Raw genomic sequence first — 19,585 nt, forward strand, 5'->3', positions numbered from 1 at the left:
GTTGGCTCAACTCTTCCATTAACCAGCTGGATGACCATAGGCAAGTCACCTCTACTTGGTCTTCAGTTTCTTCATCTGTAAAAAATAAATCTCTATGGGCCCAGCAGATGGCATAATGGTTATATCACTGGACTCCCACATAGTCAACCATGGTTCAAGTCCCAGACCCAGCAGCTTAAATCTCACGCTGGGCATGAGTGTGTGCTCAAAATCCCAAGAAGAGAAAGGAGGAGAAGGGATTGCTGTGCGGCCATCCTCTCAGGGGGTGATTTCTCACTTTCTGTCTCTTTGTCTCTCTGCCAAGCACATGCACCCTATAGCAAAAATATCTCTCTTAAAAAAAATCTCTAGAGGGACCAGCAGTTAGCGTAATGGCTATGTCACTGGACTCCCATGTAGTTGACCATGGTTCTAGTCCCGGACCCGGTGGCTTAAACTCACGCTGGGCTCGTGTCCGTGCGTGCCCAAGATCCCGAGAGGAGAAAGGAAGAGAAGGGATTGTGGTGTGGCCATCCGCCCTGGGGGTGATTTCTCACTTTCTGTCTCTCTGTCTCTCTCTTTCTGGCGAGTGCACGCACGCTACAGCAAAAACCTCTCAAAAAAAAAAAAAAGGAAAAAAAAAGAAATCTCTAGAATCCTTTTCACCACTAACATTCTATAAAGGAGCTTGGCTATTTCTGAAATCACATGGCATTTCAGTCACGGCCACTAGAGGGTGAACGGGACTCATATAACTATCAGCAGTTCACACCCCTGAAAACACAGATATGAACTCATGTACTTGTTTTCCGTTTCAAGAATATCAGTGTATGGAAATAACATTCTGTGCCATTTCGTTTGATTAAAGCTTTTAAAAAGCTTCCCTACTGACAGAAAAAGTCAATGGCCTTAACGGACAATGCATATACATATAGTTTGGAGTCCTCCTATTATTACCTGAGAAAGGGATTTGAAAGTGAGATGACTATTACATGAGGGGACCACAAAAAGTTTGTGGAATTAAGGTACAAGTTTATGGTACCAATTTTTTAAAAATCCACGAATACTTTTTTCATAATATGCATTTTCCATGAACTTTCTGGAGACCCTCTCATACTTCTTAATGATAACTAAGAACAGTAATGTCCATTTCCTTACTATCTTCCTTTTCTCACCTCTCCAACAGTGGACAATGCATTTTATATTTGGTAGGTGGATGACATTTTAAAAACTGAAGTCATGGGGCCAGCCAAGTGGCATGGCGGTTAAGACACTGGACTCCCACATGGCTAACCATAGTTCAAGACCCTGACCCAGTGGCTTGCTTTCTAGCTTTCCCTTTCTCTCTCTCTCAAATTAAAATAGATGAATTAATAAAGTTGAAGAAATAATTCTTTTAAAAAGTTAAATGAATAATCTTTTTTTTAAAAAACTGAAGTCAACATGTCATTCCTCCATTCAAAGTCCTGCACAGCTTCACATCTCACTCAGGATAAAGCCAAACTCCTCTCATGGCTGGACTAACTCTTCAGTTACCTTCCATGGTAAGATCCTACCACTTCGTGTGCACCAGCCACACTAGAATTCTTGTTCCTTGAACACACCAAGTCAAGCTCTGCAGGGCCTTTGTATTTGTTGGCCCCGAGAAATCCATGTGGCCAGCACTCTCATTTCTTTTAGGTCTCTGCTCAAATGTCACTTTGCCAGAGAGCTCATCTCTGACCACTTTAAAACAGAATCCCCTTTTCACTCTTTGTCCAACTTAACTGTTTTAGTCTTTATAGCCTTTATTACCACTTGATATGATGTAGATATTTATTCATTTCTGTGTGTATTGTCTGTCTCCACAAGTAAATAATCTTGAAAATTGGAATATTGTTTGTTTTCTTCACTTACACTCCCAATTATTTTTTTTAGAGGTTTTTACCATAGGGTGTATGGGTTCACTGGAGAGAAAGACTGAGATGACAGTGAATGGGAAAGTGAGAAATCAAATCATCCCCCAGGGTCATGGCCACACTGCAATCCCTTGTCCTCCATTCTCCTGGGATCTTGAGCACACACGCACACATGCCCAGCATGCTTTTCAGGCTGCCAGGAGCAGGACTCAAACCGTGGTCGACTATGCAGGGAGTCCAGTGACATAGCCACTACGCTAACTGCTGGTCCCAACATATTTGGTTCCTGAGAATATCATTAAGGAATAGCATATGCCCAAGGGGAAATCCAGTGAGGGCTTCATTTAAAACCTAATTCCCTTAGACTTGCCATAGCTAACCTACTCAAAGAGCAGTCAAAAGAAGAGCGTAATACATGCACTGCAGGCCTGGCACACAGGGGATAAACAAAGTCTTAGGTTCTCTCTACGTTTGATAAAATAGGGTATTTCTTAAAGCTCTCGCCTATGCAACATGCAGAAAATGTTTCTTTCTTTTGTTGGCCCTTTTCAAGAGTTCTTCACTCCTGGATACAGGAACCACTTCACATTTTATTCCAAACCAAAGCGATTCCCTTCATCCTGGCCCTTTTCCCCACAGCATGCTCTACCTTTATTGTACAGTCAGCAGGAAAAAAACCTGAAAAATCAATTTATGGAACCGTAATAAACATTTTTCATGAGGTTTTTCAAAAATATGATGTCGAGTTCTGACGAACATTTTTTTCCGAACATAGCAACTGTGCTGTCTGCTTCTAAACAGCCACGTGATGGAACACTACATAATAGAAAGCATTCTCTGGAGGACACACAGCTCCAAGTTCTTGAAAGTGTTCGTTTGATTTTTCTTTTGCACATCAAAACGTGGCAACAGAAAAGACATGAAAAACAAACCTTTTGCAGAAAGCTACTGTTCATTTACCTTTAAATATTTAATGAGCTCCCCTGGAACTTCTTTAGAGCCTGACTGAATCAGCTGGCAGTGATGGAAGAATTTGTGCACATGCAGATCCTGGAACACAGATGGAAACAGCCATATGAAATTTGATTCATTACTCTCAAACACAGGCACTCTCTCTCTCCTGCCTGCTGCATCTTGCAAACCTATCTATCTGGGTATTCAAATTCCCAAACTCGGCAGCTATACCTACCAACATATGTGTCCATGTCCAGAAGTCCTCTTGACTACTGTGCAAAGCTATACAACCAGCTACATCTGGCATGTACCTAAGCCCACAGGTTAAGCCACGATTTATGGCCAATTAGTGAAACATTAATTTGATGGGGGTAGAGGGCTTTGTCATTTTTAAGAAAATAATTGATTAATTTTCATTTATTTTTTACATTCATTCACTGTATATCATTACAGCATACAAAATGAGTTTTCCCATCCCACATACACTGCCTATTGACTCAATCAAATACCCAATGGCTAAGACGTGGAACCAGCCCAAATATTCTATCAACTAGTGTGTTCTATGAATTGCGCTGCCTCGCCATTTGAATGAAATGAACAGGGATAGAGGTTTGAACTGACAGGTGAAGAAAAGGTAGCAAAGCGAATTACCAGAGCAACCGGCTGAGGCATTCACCGTCCAATGTCTCCATGTCACTTTATTGGAGAATCCAACTGTCCCATATGGAATCAATATACACTAACTCTGGGGACAGCATGGCTACATCAGCAACTGGAATAATAATGTGTATATGTGGGATCTTCAAAAATTTCATGGAGGGACCGGCAGTTAGCGTAATGGCTATGTCGCTGGACTCCCATGTAGTCGACCATGGTTCGCATCCCGGACCCGGTGACTTAAAACTCATGCCGGGTGTGTGTGCGTGCATGCCCAAGATCCTGAGAGGAGAATGGAGGAGAAGGGATTGTGGCGTGGCCATCCTCCCCCGGGGGGTGATTTCTGGCTGTCTGTCTCTCTATCTCTGTCTGTCTGGCGAGTGCACGTGCCGTATAGCAAAAAAATAGAAAAATATCTCTCCCAAAAAAAAGAAATGGTAAAAAAAAAAAAAATTCATGGAAATGTACATAGGCCAAAACTGTGCATCCAAAGCTGGAAAAATTTTTTGCACCAAAATAAACTTGTACTTTAATTCCTTATTCTAGAAACTTCCAGAAGACCCCTTGTATTTTGACCTGGTTCCTCTAATTATTTCTGTGCGACCTAGGATACACTGACTAACCTGGCTAATTAGGCCTCAGTTTCTTTACGGGGATCATAATATCCATATTACTTTCAAGTTTCGTGAGGCTCAAATCAATTAATGGGAATAAAAGGATTTTTGTCATTTGAGGAGAATTATAAAATGTGAACTACAATGATATTATTGAGAAAATCTTTCAGTCCACATGTCTCTAAAGTTCTAAGAATTGAATACAGTGTATTTTAATCAAGCAATATCCTTGAGTATTAAAATTGACAAAATTCAGATAACGTAACTTACTTGAGTGTAAATAGTAGATTCTAAGTGGCTTCTAATCTTCAACAAAGGCTTTGCACCATCTACCCACTTAATATCCACATTAGATTGCTGTGGGAACAGAAAATTGAATTTCTGTAACACAGTAATGGATGAACAGCATGCAACACCTTTATGCATTTCAACATTTTTTCAAGAAATAAATATATTCATTTCAGGCAGAGGGATTATTGGAGAAAATAACCTGCCTTTGGAATAAATGTATCTTAAATCATTTAAAATATTCAGTCCTTTGTAGACAGACACTTTTACAAATTCCAACAAAAATAAACGACTTAGGGGCCAGCAAGTGGTACGGTACAGTGGTTAAGATGCTAGACTCCCACACAGCTGACTACAGTTTGGGTCTCAGACCCAGTGGCTTGAAACTCATGCTGGGCACTTGTGCACACGTGCCCCAAATCCCAGGAGGAGAATGGAGGGGAAGAGATTGAAGTGTGGCCATCCCCCCTGGAGAATGATTTCTCACTTTCCCTCTCACTGTCTCTTTCTTGTGAGCACACACTCCCTATAGCCAAAACTTTTAAAAAATAAATAAATGACTTAAATAATAAATAATGTTTTTAAAATAATGTACAAAATTGAGCCTATTTTCAAAATAACTATTAGAATCAACAGATATAAAAAATTACCTTGTCAAACTGTCATGAGGTCTACCCAAACAGTTTTCCATACTTACCTTCATTGTAGACCATCACCAGCCCTCAGAGCAAACTGTGAGTAACCCTGTCCCAAACAATCAACAAGACCCAAAGAATTCTAGTTTTTAAGCAATTTAATCATGAATACTTCAACAAATGTTGATATTTTCCTACCCTTCTTGAGTCCACATCATTCAGATTCAGGTAGCCTGGGGGAAGATTGGCTGAAACTGGCAGCTGCTGCTCAAAAGTGATGATTCTACCATCCTTCAGCAAAGGCACCCAGGCAAACCCAACTGCCGAGACAATAATCAACCGTGAGAAATCAAATAGCAGATGCAAAGAACTACACAAATGCCTGACTTCCGGGGAGCAGGGCAGGGTGGTGTTTCTGAGGATCTGTACGTGGGAGTCCAGGTGTTGGGGCAACTGAGTACTGGGGAAGGAACAATAGGTTTGGATCACTTCCTAATCTGTGGCCCGGCTGCAGACAAATTATTTATTCTATTTCCTTGACCATAAAAAATGGGAACAACAACACATAGTTTTCCCACTAAAGGATTTATTAAGAGACCACAGTGAGTAACATGTGAACACTTTAAAACTTCAAAAGTGCATCAGTAGGGGCCAGCAGGTGGTGTAGTGGTTAACGTGCTGGAGTCCTGATGGCCTGAAACTCATGCAAGGTACCTGTGCCCAAAATCCTGAGAGGAGAATGGAGGAGAAGGGATTGCAGCATAGCCATCCTCTCCTGGGAGTGGTTTTTCACTTTCTGTCTCTCTCTCTCTGGTGAGCACATGCACCCTTTAGCAAAAATTTCTAAAAGGGGGGGGGGCAGCATGTGATGTGGTGGTTAAGGTGCTGGACTCCCATAATGCTGACCATAGTTCGAATCCTCAATCTGGTGGCTTGCTTTCTTACTCTCCTTCTTTCTCTCTGTTTCTCTCTGGTCAAATTGAAGAATAATAATAAGTAAATAAACTGAATAAATAATTCTTTTAAAAAATCTCTAAAAAAAAGTCCATCAGTAGTAGTATCTTAATACTTTGGGAGATATGTTTTAGATTTTTTTTTTTGAGAGGTTTTTGCTATAGGGTGTGTGTGCTCACCAGAAAGAGAGAGACAGAAAGCGAGGAATCATCCCCCGGGGGAATGGCCACGCCGCAATCCCTTCTCCATTCTCCTCTCAGGATCTTGGGCATGCATGCATGCACATGCGCCCTGCATGAGTTTTAAGCCACCGGGTTCGAGACTCGAATTGCGGTCGACTAGGTGGGAGTCCAGCGACATAGCCATTATGCCAACTGCTGGTCCCCAAGTTAGACTTATTTTTTTTTTTTTTGGCGCCCGGCGTGAGTTTTAAGCCACCGGGTCCGGGACACGAACCGCAGTTGACTACGTGGGAGTCCAGCAACATAGCCATTACGCTAACTGCTGGTTCCCTCAAGTTAGACTTATTTTTAAAAGGCTCAGATCCCACTTAACCATCCTTCCACTAAGAGTGCAGACACTCATTGCTAAAACTCTATCAGACAGCAATCACATGTTCCAAAATTTCTTATGGCAACTCAACAGTAGAGTACTATGGAAAATTAAGGTGGTCACAAGTCAAGGTTACATTTCATATTTCTACAAGGCAGTAGACATAAATCATTTAGTTGGGCCAAGGTTTCCTGATTATAGAAGAAAGAGATGTAGTGCGAGAATGCAGCCAGGCCATACATAGTGTTTAGGACTTGTAATCACTGAGAGATTTTTCCCAATATCTGCATTTTTAACGGTTCTACCCCCTAAGAGCCCCTTTGGCTTTCTATTAGAAAACTCATCATGTTCTAGCTAAAAAAGCCTGAGCCATCTGTGTTGCTCAAATAGATTACTCTAGGTTTCAAGTGTTTATAACTCAGCTGTACAAAAGCTTGCTCTGGACTGAGTTTTGGCAAATGAGGGAGGATGTTGGCTGAAGAACACTTTTTAAAGCCACTGCTTTCTGGTTTTTAAAAATTCTTTGCGTGAGCATGTGCACGCCTGTGTACGTGTGTGTGTTTATATTGTGAACACAGAAGTCAACACAAATCTGCTTAGAATGTTCTCATTTACATGTTTAATGTGGCAAATGTTTTAATTCTTAAAAGATTAAAATATCGCTTTCTCTAAGTAGACTAAATGGCTTTCTCAGACCCTGAAACATGCCTGAAGGAGATCTTGTACAACTTCGGAAATGGTTTATCCAGATCTTTCCTTTTATAAAAAGCAGAGGAAAGTAACATGAGCAGGAGAATGGTTAGAAATGACTCTGTAATAGTAGTTAAAATTTAAAAAAAAAAAAATTTGACAATGAGAGATTTCCAGCCCTGAAAATAGGAAAATAAGAGGAAAGTATATTTCTTCTTAGGCAACATTTTTTTCCTCATACTACTCTTTTTCTAAAGTATCATTCTGATACCATACAATTCCTCTATTTAACGTGAACAATTTAGGACCAGCAGGTGGCATGGTAGTTAAGGTGCTGAACTCCCACATGGCCGAACATGTTTCGAGTCCCAGACCTGACGGCTTGCTTTCTCACTTTCCCTCTCTCTCTCTCTCTCTCACGCTGTCCCTCTCTGGTCAAATTAAAATAAATAAATAGATGAATGAATAAATGAATGAATGAATAAAGGTAAATAATACAGCTCTTAAAAAATAAAGTGAACAATTTAATATTTTTAGTATATTTACAAAGTTGTATTTCCATCACCACCACCTAATTCCAGAACTTTTTCATCACCCCCAAAAGAAACTCTATAGCCCTTAGAAGTTATTCCCCATTTTCCTCTCCCCCGGACCACTAAACTATGCAAAATTTTTTCTATGCAAAAATGAGTCATAACTTTTCCAACAACCCAATACTTTCTGTTCCTATGAAATTGCTTAGGCAACATTTCTGCATTATAAACTAATCGGAGCATGGCCAACTATGTCCTCAGTCAAAACTCACATAGAACATTTGGAAGCTGCAAAGGTGCAAAGTCAAACACAATATCTGGCCCAAAGGGAGGAACCCACGTAAAGGATGGACAACTCAAAATGATGAGTGATACATGGAATAACTGTCTTGCGCTCCACTGAGCATCTTGCCTACGTCAGCCTAGGATGTGGGTAAGAGCACTGTAATTGCTCTTCCAGGAGGCACACTGCCATGGGTTCTCATTGTTCTGCTAGTTTTCTGCCTAATCCTCAAGGTCCTCACCTTAAACTGAGATTGCTATGGGAATACAGAACAGGTCCTTGCCTTTACAAAGGGAACTCCCCAATAGTCATCGCTGCAGCCTATGGGGCACCACTCAGATGTTTCACTAGCACCTCGAACTCAAATCAGCCTAAAACCTGCCATTCCCAACCAAAATTCTGCTACTAGGAATACTTTCTTTCCAATCATCTAGTCTTGAAACTGCAGTGCTAACTTCCTGGGTTTTTTCTTTTTCTTTCTTTTTTTTTTTTTTCTTATCATTTTGAGATCTTACTTTAAAACAGTCAGAAGGTATGATGGTTCAAGTGGCTGAATCCCACATTGCCAGCTGTGTGACTTGAGACCCAGATCCAGTGGCTGGAAAAACACGCAGGGCATGTGCATGTATGCATGCCCAAAATCCTGAAAGGAGAATAGATTAGGGACTGTAGGGTGGCCAGCCCCCAGGGATGATTTCTCATTTTCCTTCTCTCTCTCTCTTTCTGACTCTCCAATGAATGCAAGTGCCCTATAGCAAAATTTAAAGAAAAAAATCTCAACCATAGGACACAAAGATATTCTCCTATGTTTTCTTCTTTTTCTCTTTTATTTTGCCAGAATGTGCATGTACTCACTGGAGAGAGAAGGAGAGAGAGAGAGAGAACGCCCCATGGCAAATGGTCATGTTGTAATCCCTTCTCCTCCATCTGTCCCTCCTTTGTGGATTTTGAGCACACACACACATGCACGCAGTGTATTTCTCAAGCTTCTAGGTCTGGGACTTGAAGCACATTGTTGCCCGTGTGGGATCCAGCAGCCTTAACCACCAGGCCACAGGCTGGCCCCAAGCAGTGCTAACTTCGAATCATCTCTCTAGTACTCAATTATCTGCCAGGTCCAAGATACTCCCGTCCTGCGATTCCCCTTTCCTCCTTCTTGCCACTGCCATAGCATGGCCCCCTTCCTTCCCTAGATCTCTAAGTAGCCCCTAACTAGTATTTCTTCCTTCCTTTCTGCTCCAACTCACTTTGTCCATTATATTACTGTCAGACTGGCTATCCTACAAAACAGCTCTCACTAGTGTTTACAACCTTTCCATAGTTCCAAATTGGAGACAAAATTAAATCAAACCCACTGCCTGGCATTAATGGCTTCCTATGGTCAGGTGCCTCCTTTCCTACCTGACATCCTTTGAGCACCTTCCCAGCACCCTGCACTCCAGTCTCAGTGAACTATTTGTGATTCCCTGTCCAGACCCCTTGGCCCTCTGCCTCTGTACAGGCTGCTCTTTCATTCTAGCATTGCCCCCCCCCCCACTACCTTCCTGCCATTGCTGTGTTTTCAAACTCCACCCTACTCTTTACAGACTCTCCCAAAAGCCATCTCTGCCTGGAAGTAGTTCCTGATTCCTAGCCACTCATTCTTTCATCAGCTGAATAACTTGCTCTTCTTTTAAGTTCACATGACACTGCTTTCCTGGTAAACACTATGTTCTATCTTGTATTATAATTGTCTATACAGGACTCGTTTCCCCATCCACTCACTGCGGACGAGAGCTGTGCTTGATTCTCTACTGGATTCTCCGTAGTACCTACTGTAGCAACTTGTACATAATAAACATGCACAAATCTTTGCTGAATGAAAGACTAGCACAGGTTAGCCTGAATCTGAATCCCAGGGCGTGCTGATGTTCATAAAGAGGTAGTGACACAGGCTATGTTCACACAGGTCTTCTATTGGGTTATCGAAAAAGTCATGACGCATGAAAAACACATCATGGGGACCAGCAATTAGCATAATGGCTATGTCGCTGGACTCCCATATAGTCGACTGTGGTTCGAGTCCTGGACCCAGTGGCTTAAACTCACGCCAGGCGCATGTGCGTGCGTGCCCAGGATCCTGAGAGGAGAATGGAGGAGACGGGATTGCGGTGTGGCCATACCCGCTGGGGGGTGATTTCTCGCTTTCTGTCTCTTTGTCTCTCTCTGTCTTTCTGGAGAGCACACGCACCCTGTAGCAAAAACCTCTCAAAAACAAAACAAAAAAACAACAAAAAAACCAACAAAAAAACAAAAAACAAAAACACGTCATGACTTCCCCAATAACCTAATATGTTCTCCTAAGGAGCTTCCCAAAGGTTTATCTAAATCCTTACTGAATGCAACCATGACTAGGGCTTCACTAAAGCTTATTCAAGTCATTAGATCTGTTCACTTCTCCTAGACCAGGCAGCCCTCAACCTCCCTTGAGCTCGCAGATGTCCCTGGCTCAGGGTTCACTTCCCTCTTCCTCAGTGAGCAGAACTAGAAAATTCTAGTTGCTAGACAATTATGTATTTTAAAAAAATACTATACAGCAATATGTGCTTTTTCTTCTCTGAGAATAGTAATAGTACCTTTATGTTGCTTATAATAGTCTAAGCATTCTTGCAAGCATTTGCACAATGATACCTGGTAGAAATGATAATAAAATGAACATATAATTGACCTTTCATCAATGGACTTTTTAACTCAAAAGGAGAAGTGGTCTGAAGCTTGATGAAAAGAGGTTACAATTCAATTGCAAATAACCATAGATAGATTTAAAGATTACACATACCTGGCGTTTCAACTGTGTCCTGCTTTTTGGTTGTTCCTTTCGTGTTAATTTCACAACTTACATGATAAAATGTGAAAAGTAAATGGTGTTTCTGATGTAGGTGAATGGGAAGCTCAATTTTAATCTGAAACAGCAACAAAATTACACATGGCATTTTGTCTTATTTTGTTTTACTTGTCAAGCTGGAGCATTAGACATTTAATTCAGTTTCACCACACTGTTTAAAAGACATACACCCTGGGGCTGGCAGGTGACGTGGTGGTTAAAGCTCTGGTACTCGTACATGGTCTACCGTGGTTAGAGTCCCAGACCTGGAGGCTTGCTTTCTCACTTTCCCTTTCTCTCTCTCTCTCCGGTCAAATTAAAAAATAATGATAACAAATGGAATTAAATAAATGAATTTAAAAAAAAGACACATCCTAAATGACCAGCCAAGTGGCCGCATAATATATCTCTCTCTCTTTTTTTAGGTTTTTGCCATAGGGCACATGCACACACCCGAGAAGGGGAAGAGAAAGAGGGAAAGTGAGAAATCCCTCCCCTCCAGGGTGACTACACTACTCTTACCTTGTCCCTTCGGGACCCTGGGCATGCATGCACGCATGCCCGATGTGATTTTCAAGCCGCTGGGTCTGAGACACAAACCACGGTTGATCATGTAGGAGTCCAGTAACTTATCCACTATGCCACCCACTGACCCCATAGTAGATATCATTTAAATATGTTCCAAATGTTTCTTCATTCAGTTTGACAATGATATTCTTCTGGGTTATGAGGGCTGATTTATTTACTTCACTTGGAGAGTTCGATGGATTCTGCTGGATTCAACTTAGCAGCAGGATTTTCTAAAACACTAAATCAAAACCATATTCACACAGCCCAGTACTATGTAACTTAATCTGCATCAATGAATGCCATCTATTTAAAATGTGCACTGAGTGGGACCAGCAGATGGCGTAATGGTTACGTAGCTGGACTCTTCATGTAGTCAACCATGATTTGAGTCCTAGGCCCAGTGGCTTAAAACTCACGCCAGATGCATGCCCAAAACCCCAAAAGGAGAATAGAGGAGAAAGGACTGTGGTATGGCCATCCCCCCTGGGGCATGATTTCTCACTTTCTATCTCTCTCTGTCTCTTTTTAGAGAGGATGTGCCCTATAGCAAAAATCTCTGTCAAAAAAAAAAAAGAAGTGCACTGAGTTTGAAAGGCTACTTTTTCTAATAGAGTTGCTGCTCTCTTTTGCATAAAAAAATTTAAACCTTTCCAAATAAATGTGCAGAAAGGCACTACGTTGTTCTGGTGTCCACAAATTGCAGTTTAAATAAACTTCTCTAGAAGAACGCAACTTTACTCTTGAACAGAGATAAAACTAAAATTAGTTAAAAATTAATTCTTGTAGAAAAGTATCATAAACAATCTTCTAATCAGAACCCACCTGAATGTTTATAATGTCTCCCAGAAGTATATCAGAAATTACAGTTTACAGATTTAATATATAGGCACATACCCACACAGGCACACATGCAAATTCCTCTCTCTCTCTCTCTCTTTTTCTCTCTCCAAAAAATATATAGTGAATGACTGAAAAGTTTGTTCATTTCAGGAATACTAAAAATAATGTGAATTCTTACTACATGATCGAGTTTTCTGTAATGATTGCAGCTGGTTATAGACTTACACATATGGATCTCTGGCCCAACTACTGTTCACACAAGGCATGGTTTGTGTATTATAACTACTATCTGTCGTAGGCATGTTCACTACGGAGCACGGCTATTCACAGCATCCAGACCATCTGGGTATCTAATGCTCTGCTGCACATAAATATGGACATTCTCCCTCCCTGGGTGGTAAAAATGCAAGGAAGCATCATCTCTGCCCTCCCCCACTCCCAACGAAATTAGGGGCACTGGACCGAGAAAAGAATGAGTGAGGTCTAAGGCTAGGGTATAAGGTCTACATACAACAGCAGAGAGATGTGGATAAATCACGACACTGGGGTGAGTCGGGGGTTGGGTGGGTGGTGAGTGGTGGTGGTGATTCAGACCAAGGAAAAGAATGGAAACACAAGAACTGAAGCAGAAACAGCAGAGGCTATAGCCTGGGATGGCCATCAAGGTTCCATGAAGACACAGAGAATCAAAAAGCAGTCTACAGATTTGATAAGCCAGATATACATAGACTAAAAGAGACTGTGACAGAGACACTCTGGGATGTGTAAAGAGATAGAGAGAAGGAAAGAGAGGTAGAGATAGAGTCAGTGACATGGAATCAGGAGGAAGCATAGGGACTGGACTCCACACCACTCCCCTTTGTCTGCTTTTGCACTGTGGTGGGTAGGACAGCCAGCAGGATTCTGGTGGCCCAGTCATATAGCTGTGTCTCTTGAAATATCTTGTTTACAGAGGGACTGCACCCTACCATGTCAAACCACAAAGAGAAAGAGCTAGAAGGGCCCTCAGAAAATCTCTTCTGAATTTTTTACTTCAAAGCTAAGGAAATGGACTCAGAAAGGGGAAGTGATTTATTCAATGTCACAGAGCCAGTGCTGTCAAAGTTAGGAGGGCTGGAATCCTCGCTCCATTCTGATGTTTGTTTTTTACTTTGTTATCTCAAAGAGCCCCTTAAAATGTGTGGGTAAATCTTCCACTGTCATCAAAGGGCACCAAGCAGGCAATAGCCCTCTGTGTTGATGTGACATTTTCTATCTTCATGAAACAAAACATGTAGGGCTTGTAAGTACAGATAAAATGATCAAATGATTCAAAAGAGAAAGTGAATAGCAACCACGGTGTTTCATGAATGCTTTGTGGATGTCAGAATGATATATTTTTACCTCATCGTAGAACTCAGGATTTTGATTGTGATGCGAGACAACGGCATAAGCATTTGTGGTAAAAACAGACCCTGCAGGTTTTCCATAAATACACTGCAAAAGAAGGAAACAGAGTCACCACTCTAAATGCAGGTCTTTAAATATGATGCTAGGGAACCACATACAGTTAGTGGCATCTGTGAGCACAGGGCCGTGGCTAAGCCCACCTGGCTCTCACCATGAGCCTGTAAATTCCAAATCATTTACCCAGTCACTCCAGACACCACCTCGGACAGCACCTAACTTGACTGCATGGATGCTCCTGAATTCCGGCCATTCAAGAAATACAATTTTAAATACAGTTTCAAATAAAAAGCTGAAAATTTCTCATTTGGAAGGGAAATGCTCTCAAACCAGACCTGGAAAACTTTGTATTTCTCTCTTTCTTTTTAAATGAACTTTAAAAAGCTCTAATGCAATGTTTGCATTTAATTGTTGTATATCTTTCTGGGGTACAATACGGATTTTCAAAGCGTGCATGCAAGGTAGGATAATCAAATCTAGGATATTACCATATTCATTGCCTTCAATGAAGAACATCACATTATGATGTGTATTATACTCTCAATTTTTGCTCTACTAGTTTTGTTTTGTTTTGATTTGAATAAGGGAGGCTTTGCCCCAGCCAGTCAACAACACTGGCTGAATGCTCATTATGTGGTGGGCACAGTGAAGAATTTTTAAAAAAATTAGAAAGCCAGCAGACACATTCCTCGCCTGAAGGAATTAAAAACTGAATGTCTATTATGCTACAGACAAGCTCACTGTTCTCTCACATTTTTACATGTGGCACTTTATGAGCCGCATTTCAAAAAATCGCTGGCTTTCTGTTATACCAATAAAATAAATGGAAGGCTTTCTATGGTTCCAAGAAAAGATCCGATTTCATTTCTAGTGTGAGTTTTTCACTTACATAGGCCTAATAAGCTCAAGGATGAATATGGCGTCAGCATGCCAACGAACTAATTGCCTCATTCTGTTACTTCAGAGTGAGCCTCTAGGCCAAGTCAGAAATGAAATTGAGACTCCATATGAGTGCACTTCCAACCCGCCTTAAATATGGTTATGAAGGCAATTTGCAAGAACTGTTGAGAGGTAACCTAAGAATACTTAAGTATACAAAAGGATATTGCATGGAGGAAAAGGAATGGTTGTTCTCATCTCTACTGAAGGGAAAACCAGAGAAAATACATCCAATTGGAGCCAGCTAATCCTTAATTTAAGTTTCCCTGTGAAAACAAAACTCTTCTCAAAGGTAGGGGCTTTTAAACATTCAATGACTTAGTTGGGGGCATTCCAGCCTCTTTCTGTAGGTGGTCTGAAAGTAAGACTGGCCATCCATCTGCCTGACCAAGGTACAAGCTACAGAAGTGGAGAGCCAGACACTTTGAGATGGCTAGATGTTCCCTGACTGCTTTTGTAGGTCTCTGATTAATGGGCTAAAGAGCTGAAAGTAAAAACCAGCTATAAAGAGTGAAAACGTAAAGGCACTGTGACGTGACAGGTATCAGATTGCCACATTTGATAATACTGAGATTCTGCTTTTTATAGATCACATATCCAAGTTTGGAGACACCATTTGGCCAGTAATAGAGTAGAAGTCATCTCAGATCAAAGCAGCCCTGCTGTGCCTCTGTCAGCTCAAAGCCTGTTCAGGTTTCAAGGAGAGAGGAGTTTATAGTCCCCTGACGGTACCATTATAAATTATCAGGTCATAAGAAAATGACCTTGTGACTGGCGATCAGAGCAATGCAAAATCGAAGTGGATTAAAAGCCAAAATCTGGCATATAAAGCTTACCCATTTTTGGAGATATATATGTTCCCACCTCATTTTGTTACTTACTAATAACGAAACCAACCCTTACAGTTAATGTGTGAGAAAAGAAACCACTGCATTAGTCACTTGAGCACACTTTCTTTTTGGTGTTTAAAGAAATGAAATATAGGGAACCAGCAGTTAGTGTAATGGCTATGTCACTGGACTCCCACGTAGTTGACCACAGTTCACGTCCTGGACCCGGTGGCTTAGAACTCACGCCGGGCACGTGTGCGTGCGTGCCCAAGACCCCAAGAGGAGAATGGAGGAGAAGGGATTGTGGCGTGACCATCCCCCTGGGGGGTGATTTCTCGCTTTCTGTCTCTATGTCTCTCTCTGTCTGGCGATCTTAGAATCAAAAGCCTCTAAAAAAAAAAAAAAAAAAAGAAGAAGAAGAAATGAAATATAGAACATAAGACTACCAAGTAGCAAAATCCCCATCTCTAGTAAAAACATATGCTTATCAATATCGGACACAAACCTTTAGCGTGCTACCATCACTTTCATCTGAATCGCGGAATTCCATACAGACTGCAATGTTCCTCGCCTAAAAATGATTAATTATTCAAAATGAGTCACATGATTAGAAAATGATAAATAATAATATTTTATGCTGCAGAAATGTATAGTTTACACTGTTTACCTTGGCAAATGTTTTCTGGCTATCATATTTTAATTGCAAGGGATATACATACAGATGGTTTTTGTAAATAGTAAATGGATAACAGTATTTTGTCATCTCTGGAACAAACTCTTCAACCTCCACAGTAATATTTTGACAGTTCTTTTCAAAAGGCTTCAGAGGCACATATGAAGAGGTAATACAATCTATAGTAGGGAAAAAAGCAGACAAAAAGATCATACAGTTTAACAATCATGAACACATTCCTGCATGTATAAAAATACTCATGACTTGTGTTCTCAAAGAGTGATTTTTAAAAACAGAATGCTCAGTAATTGACAGAAAGACATACAACCATTTTAGGAACCCAGAACAAGATGGAAGAGCCTGATGCTGATTTTAGTGGAACCCTTCATACCAGGCGTGGATTGCTATTTCATTCTCAATGTCGAGTGATTTGCCAAATATAACACATCATAATTTTGACAAATTTTAAATCTGCAAAGAAATCCATTACATTTTTCCCTCCTGTGGCTGCAATTTAGCTTTCACTGCAAATTTTTATTGGTATCAGGGAAATAACAGTAAATTTATACTTCCAATTAGCTCATGGAGAGTCACTTTGAAAAAGTTAACTTGGTGCAGGTGCAAATTTTCACCTAAGAAATAACTGGAGCCTTTTAAAACTACAATCTTACGATGTGTTACCAATAATAAATTCAATACCCCCAAATGTGAAGAATACAAAGCCTCAGAAAAGTTCAGCAGCATGTTATTGCAGTGGTCACTGTAGTAAAGGTTATTCATGTACCCAAGGGGCTCGAAGACTGCTAGTCCTCACAGGAAAGTGGTATTTTCCAAGAGGGAAAACCCAGGGTGAGCCAGACCTGAGGACACAGTGTTTTTGCTGGGTTTGTTTTTCTCTGATTATTACAGCAATGCATACTTAGAATACCTGGAGGTACAGAGTAAAGGACTACAATCATTCCACTACCCAGAGATAACTATTGTGAACATTTTGGCATATTTTCTTTCTTTCTTTTTTAAGAAGAATTATTTTGTTTAACTTTATTTATTTTAATTTGACCAGAGTAAGAAAGCAAGCTGCCAGGTCCAGGATTCAAACTACTGTCAGCAATGTGGGAGTCCACATCTCTTAACTGCCACCTGCCAGCTCCAGCCTATGTTCTTCTAGTCTTTCTATGTATGTTTTCTATAGTAATACAAAGATCTACTGGATGTACAGAGCTTTATTCTGATTTTTTTTGACATTTTATTTTATGTGTTATTCCATAAACTCTTTGTAAACAATCATCTTAATGGCGGCAGAAGTTTCATGGTATCAGTATTCCATAATTGCCTTAACTACATTGACAGTATTAGATTGTGGCCGTTTCTAATTTTCCCCCAATGTACATAGCACTGCAAAGAACATCTTAATGTATAAACACCTGTCTACATTTCAAATTATTCTTTAAGAAAAAAATTAATCCATTGTACTGCTATATCTTAAAATGTAAATTGGATGCCAGGTCCCTTCTTACAATCCTATAACAATTTCTTATTGCACTTAGAATAAAATCCAATCGTTTAAGGTGTTACCATCATCTGTATAATTCTCTGCATGCCCTGATCCTTCCCATCTCACCTCCTGTCTCCATTGTTCCCATCATAAGCTACACTAGGGCCACACTTTCTTCCTTTCTGTTCATGCAAACCAAACATCAAGGTCTTTACATCATCGTGATGTCCTCTGCCTGGAATACAGACCCAACCAGTCCTTGCCGGTTCTTACTCCTCCTTCAGTTCCTTAGGTTAAGAGAGGCTTTCGCTGGCCATTTATTATTATTGTTGTTGTTTTAACTTGCTATAGGGTACATGTGCTCACCAGAGAGAGGGGGAAAAAGAAGGAAAATGAGAAAGTATCCCTGAAGGGGTACGACCATGCCACAGTTCCTTCTCCTCCACTCTCCTCTTGGGATTTTGGGCATGCACACACAGCGCCTGGTGTGTTTCTTGAGCTGGAAGATCTGAGACTCAAACCACACAGTTGTGCCATGTGGGATCCAGATGTCTTACCATGCCACCCTGGCCACTGTTCTTAAAGCAGCCCAACCCTAATATAAGATAAAATTATTCATTTATTTGTTTGCTTTTTATCTGTCACTCCTAGACTTTAAACTCCATTAAGTTTAAAGCACCTGGTAAATACTCAACAAGTGTTTGCTCAATAAATACTTATTCAGTGAATAAATGGGCAGATAAAATCTCAGAATTGGAACGCCTTAGTTATAGATATTTATGAATATTTATTACCAAATTATACTCTTTCTTATGGTAAGTGATGGTGCCTTGTCAAAACCTAGGCTGTACCAGTCTCACATGAAATAGTTTTGTAAACTTGACAGATGAGTGAAGTATCTTGTTTTATTTCATGTCAGTGGCATTTGTTACTGAGATTAAACTATTTTCAAATATCTACTAGACACTTCATTTTCTCTCTTGCAAATGGTCTTTTGTGTCTTCTATCCATTTTTCTCCTGTGATCTTAGATTCTTATCTTTAGACAAGAAAAGAAATTTTCCTCTTCTTTGATCTTTTAGTTGATGACAGAAGTAGAAACATATCCAAGGCAAGAGGCAGCAGAAACTGATGGGGAAATTCACAACATCAGGTGTTATATATGAAAGAGCATTTGATAAAATCAGTTTACTTCATTTCATAATCTGTAACTATGCACTTGGCATTCTGTGTGGATAGCCTCCTGAAAATTCATGTCTACCTAGAATTTCAGAATGTGGCCTTATTCAGAAATAGATGAGACTATACTACATTAGGCCCTAAATCCAATGCCTTACATCCTTATAAGAAGGTCATGTGGGGACACACAGAGAAAAAAGCCATGTAATGGAAGAGGTAGACATTAGAATAATGCAGCTACAAGCCAAAGGATATTAAGGAGAGCTAGGACTACCAGTAGATAGGAAGTGGCAAGGAAAGATACATCCCTAGAGCATTCAGAGAGAGCAGGCCCTCCCCATGCCTTGATTTTGGACTTCTGGCATCCAGAACTATGAGATAATACATTTCTGTAGTCTTAAGCCACCCAGTTTGTAATACTTTGTTATGGTAGCCCCAGGGAACTAATACACCATGTAAACCTCAAGAAAAACATAAAAGCCTGAGATTCATTCTTTTCTTTTCTTTCTTTTTCTTTTTAGTTTTATCTATAGAGCACAAGCACTCACCAGAGAGGAGGGAAAGTGACAAATCATCCCCCAAGGGAGATGGTCAAGCCACAATCACTTCATTCTCCTTTTGGGGTTTTGAGCAGGCACACGCACGCACACACACACACACACACACACACACACACACACACGCCGCGCATGTTTTTTTTTCCAAGCTGGTGTG

General features: G+C 40.6%; 1 protein-coding gene across 1 annotated transcript in view; it reads right to left on the reverse strand.

The window, feature by feature from the left end:
• The window catches only part of DOCK11 (dedicator of cytokinesis 11), a gene marked incomplete at its 5' end in the record, with an annotated part of 164,765 nt that overhangs the window by 94,435 nt on the left and 50,745 nt on the right, over nucleotides 1-19,585 (reverse strand). Inside the window, 7 exon segments of the mRNA XM_014584108.2 lie at nucleotides 2,838-2,927; nucleotides 4,373-4,459; nucleotides 5,224-5,345; nucleotides 10,856-10,979; nucleotides 13,694-13,786; nucleotides 16,031-16,096; nucleotides 16,193-16,377. Of these exon segments, the coding sequence (XP_014439594.1) occupies nucleotides 2,838-2,927; nucleotides 4,373-4,459; nucleotides 5,224-5,345; nucleotides 10,856-10,979; nucleotides 13,694-13,786; nucleotides 16,031-16,096; nucleotides 16,193-16,377 (767 nt within the window).

The sequence above is a fragment of the Tupaia chinensis genome, unplaced genomic scaffold (assembly GCF_000334495.1).
Source record: "Tupaia chinensis unplaced genomic scaffold, TupChi_1.0 Scaffold145659_1, whole genome shotgun sequence".
Classification (NCBI taxonomy): domain Eukaryota; kingdom Metazoa; phylum Chordata; class Mammalia; order Scandentia; family Tupaiidae; genus Tupaia; species Tupaia belangeri.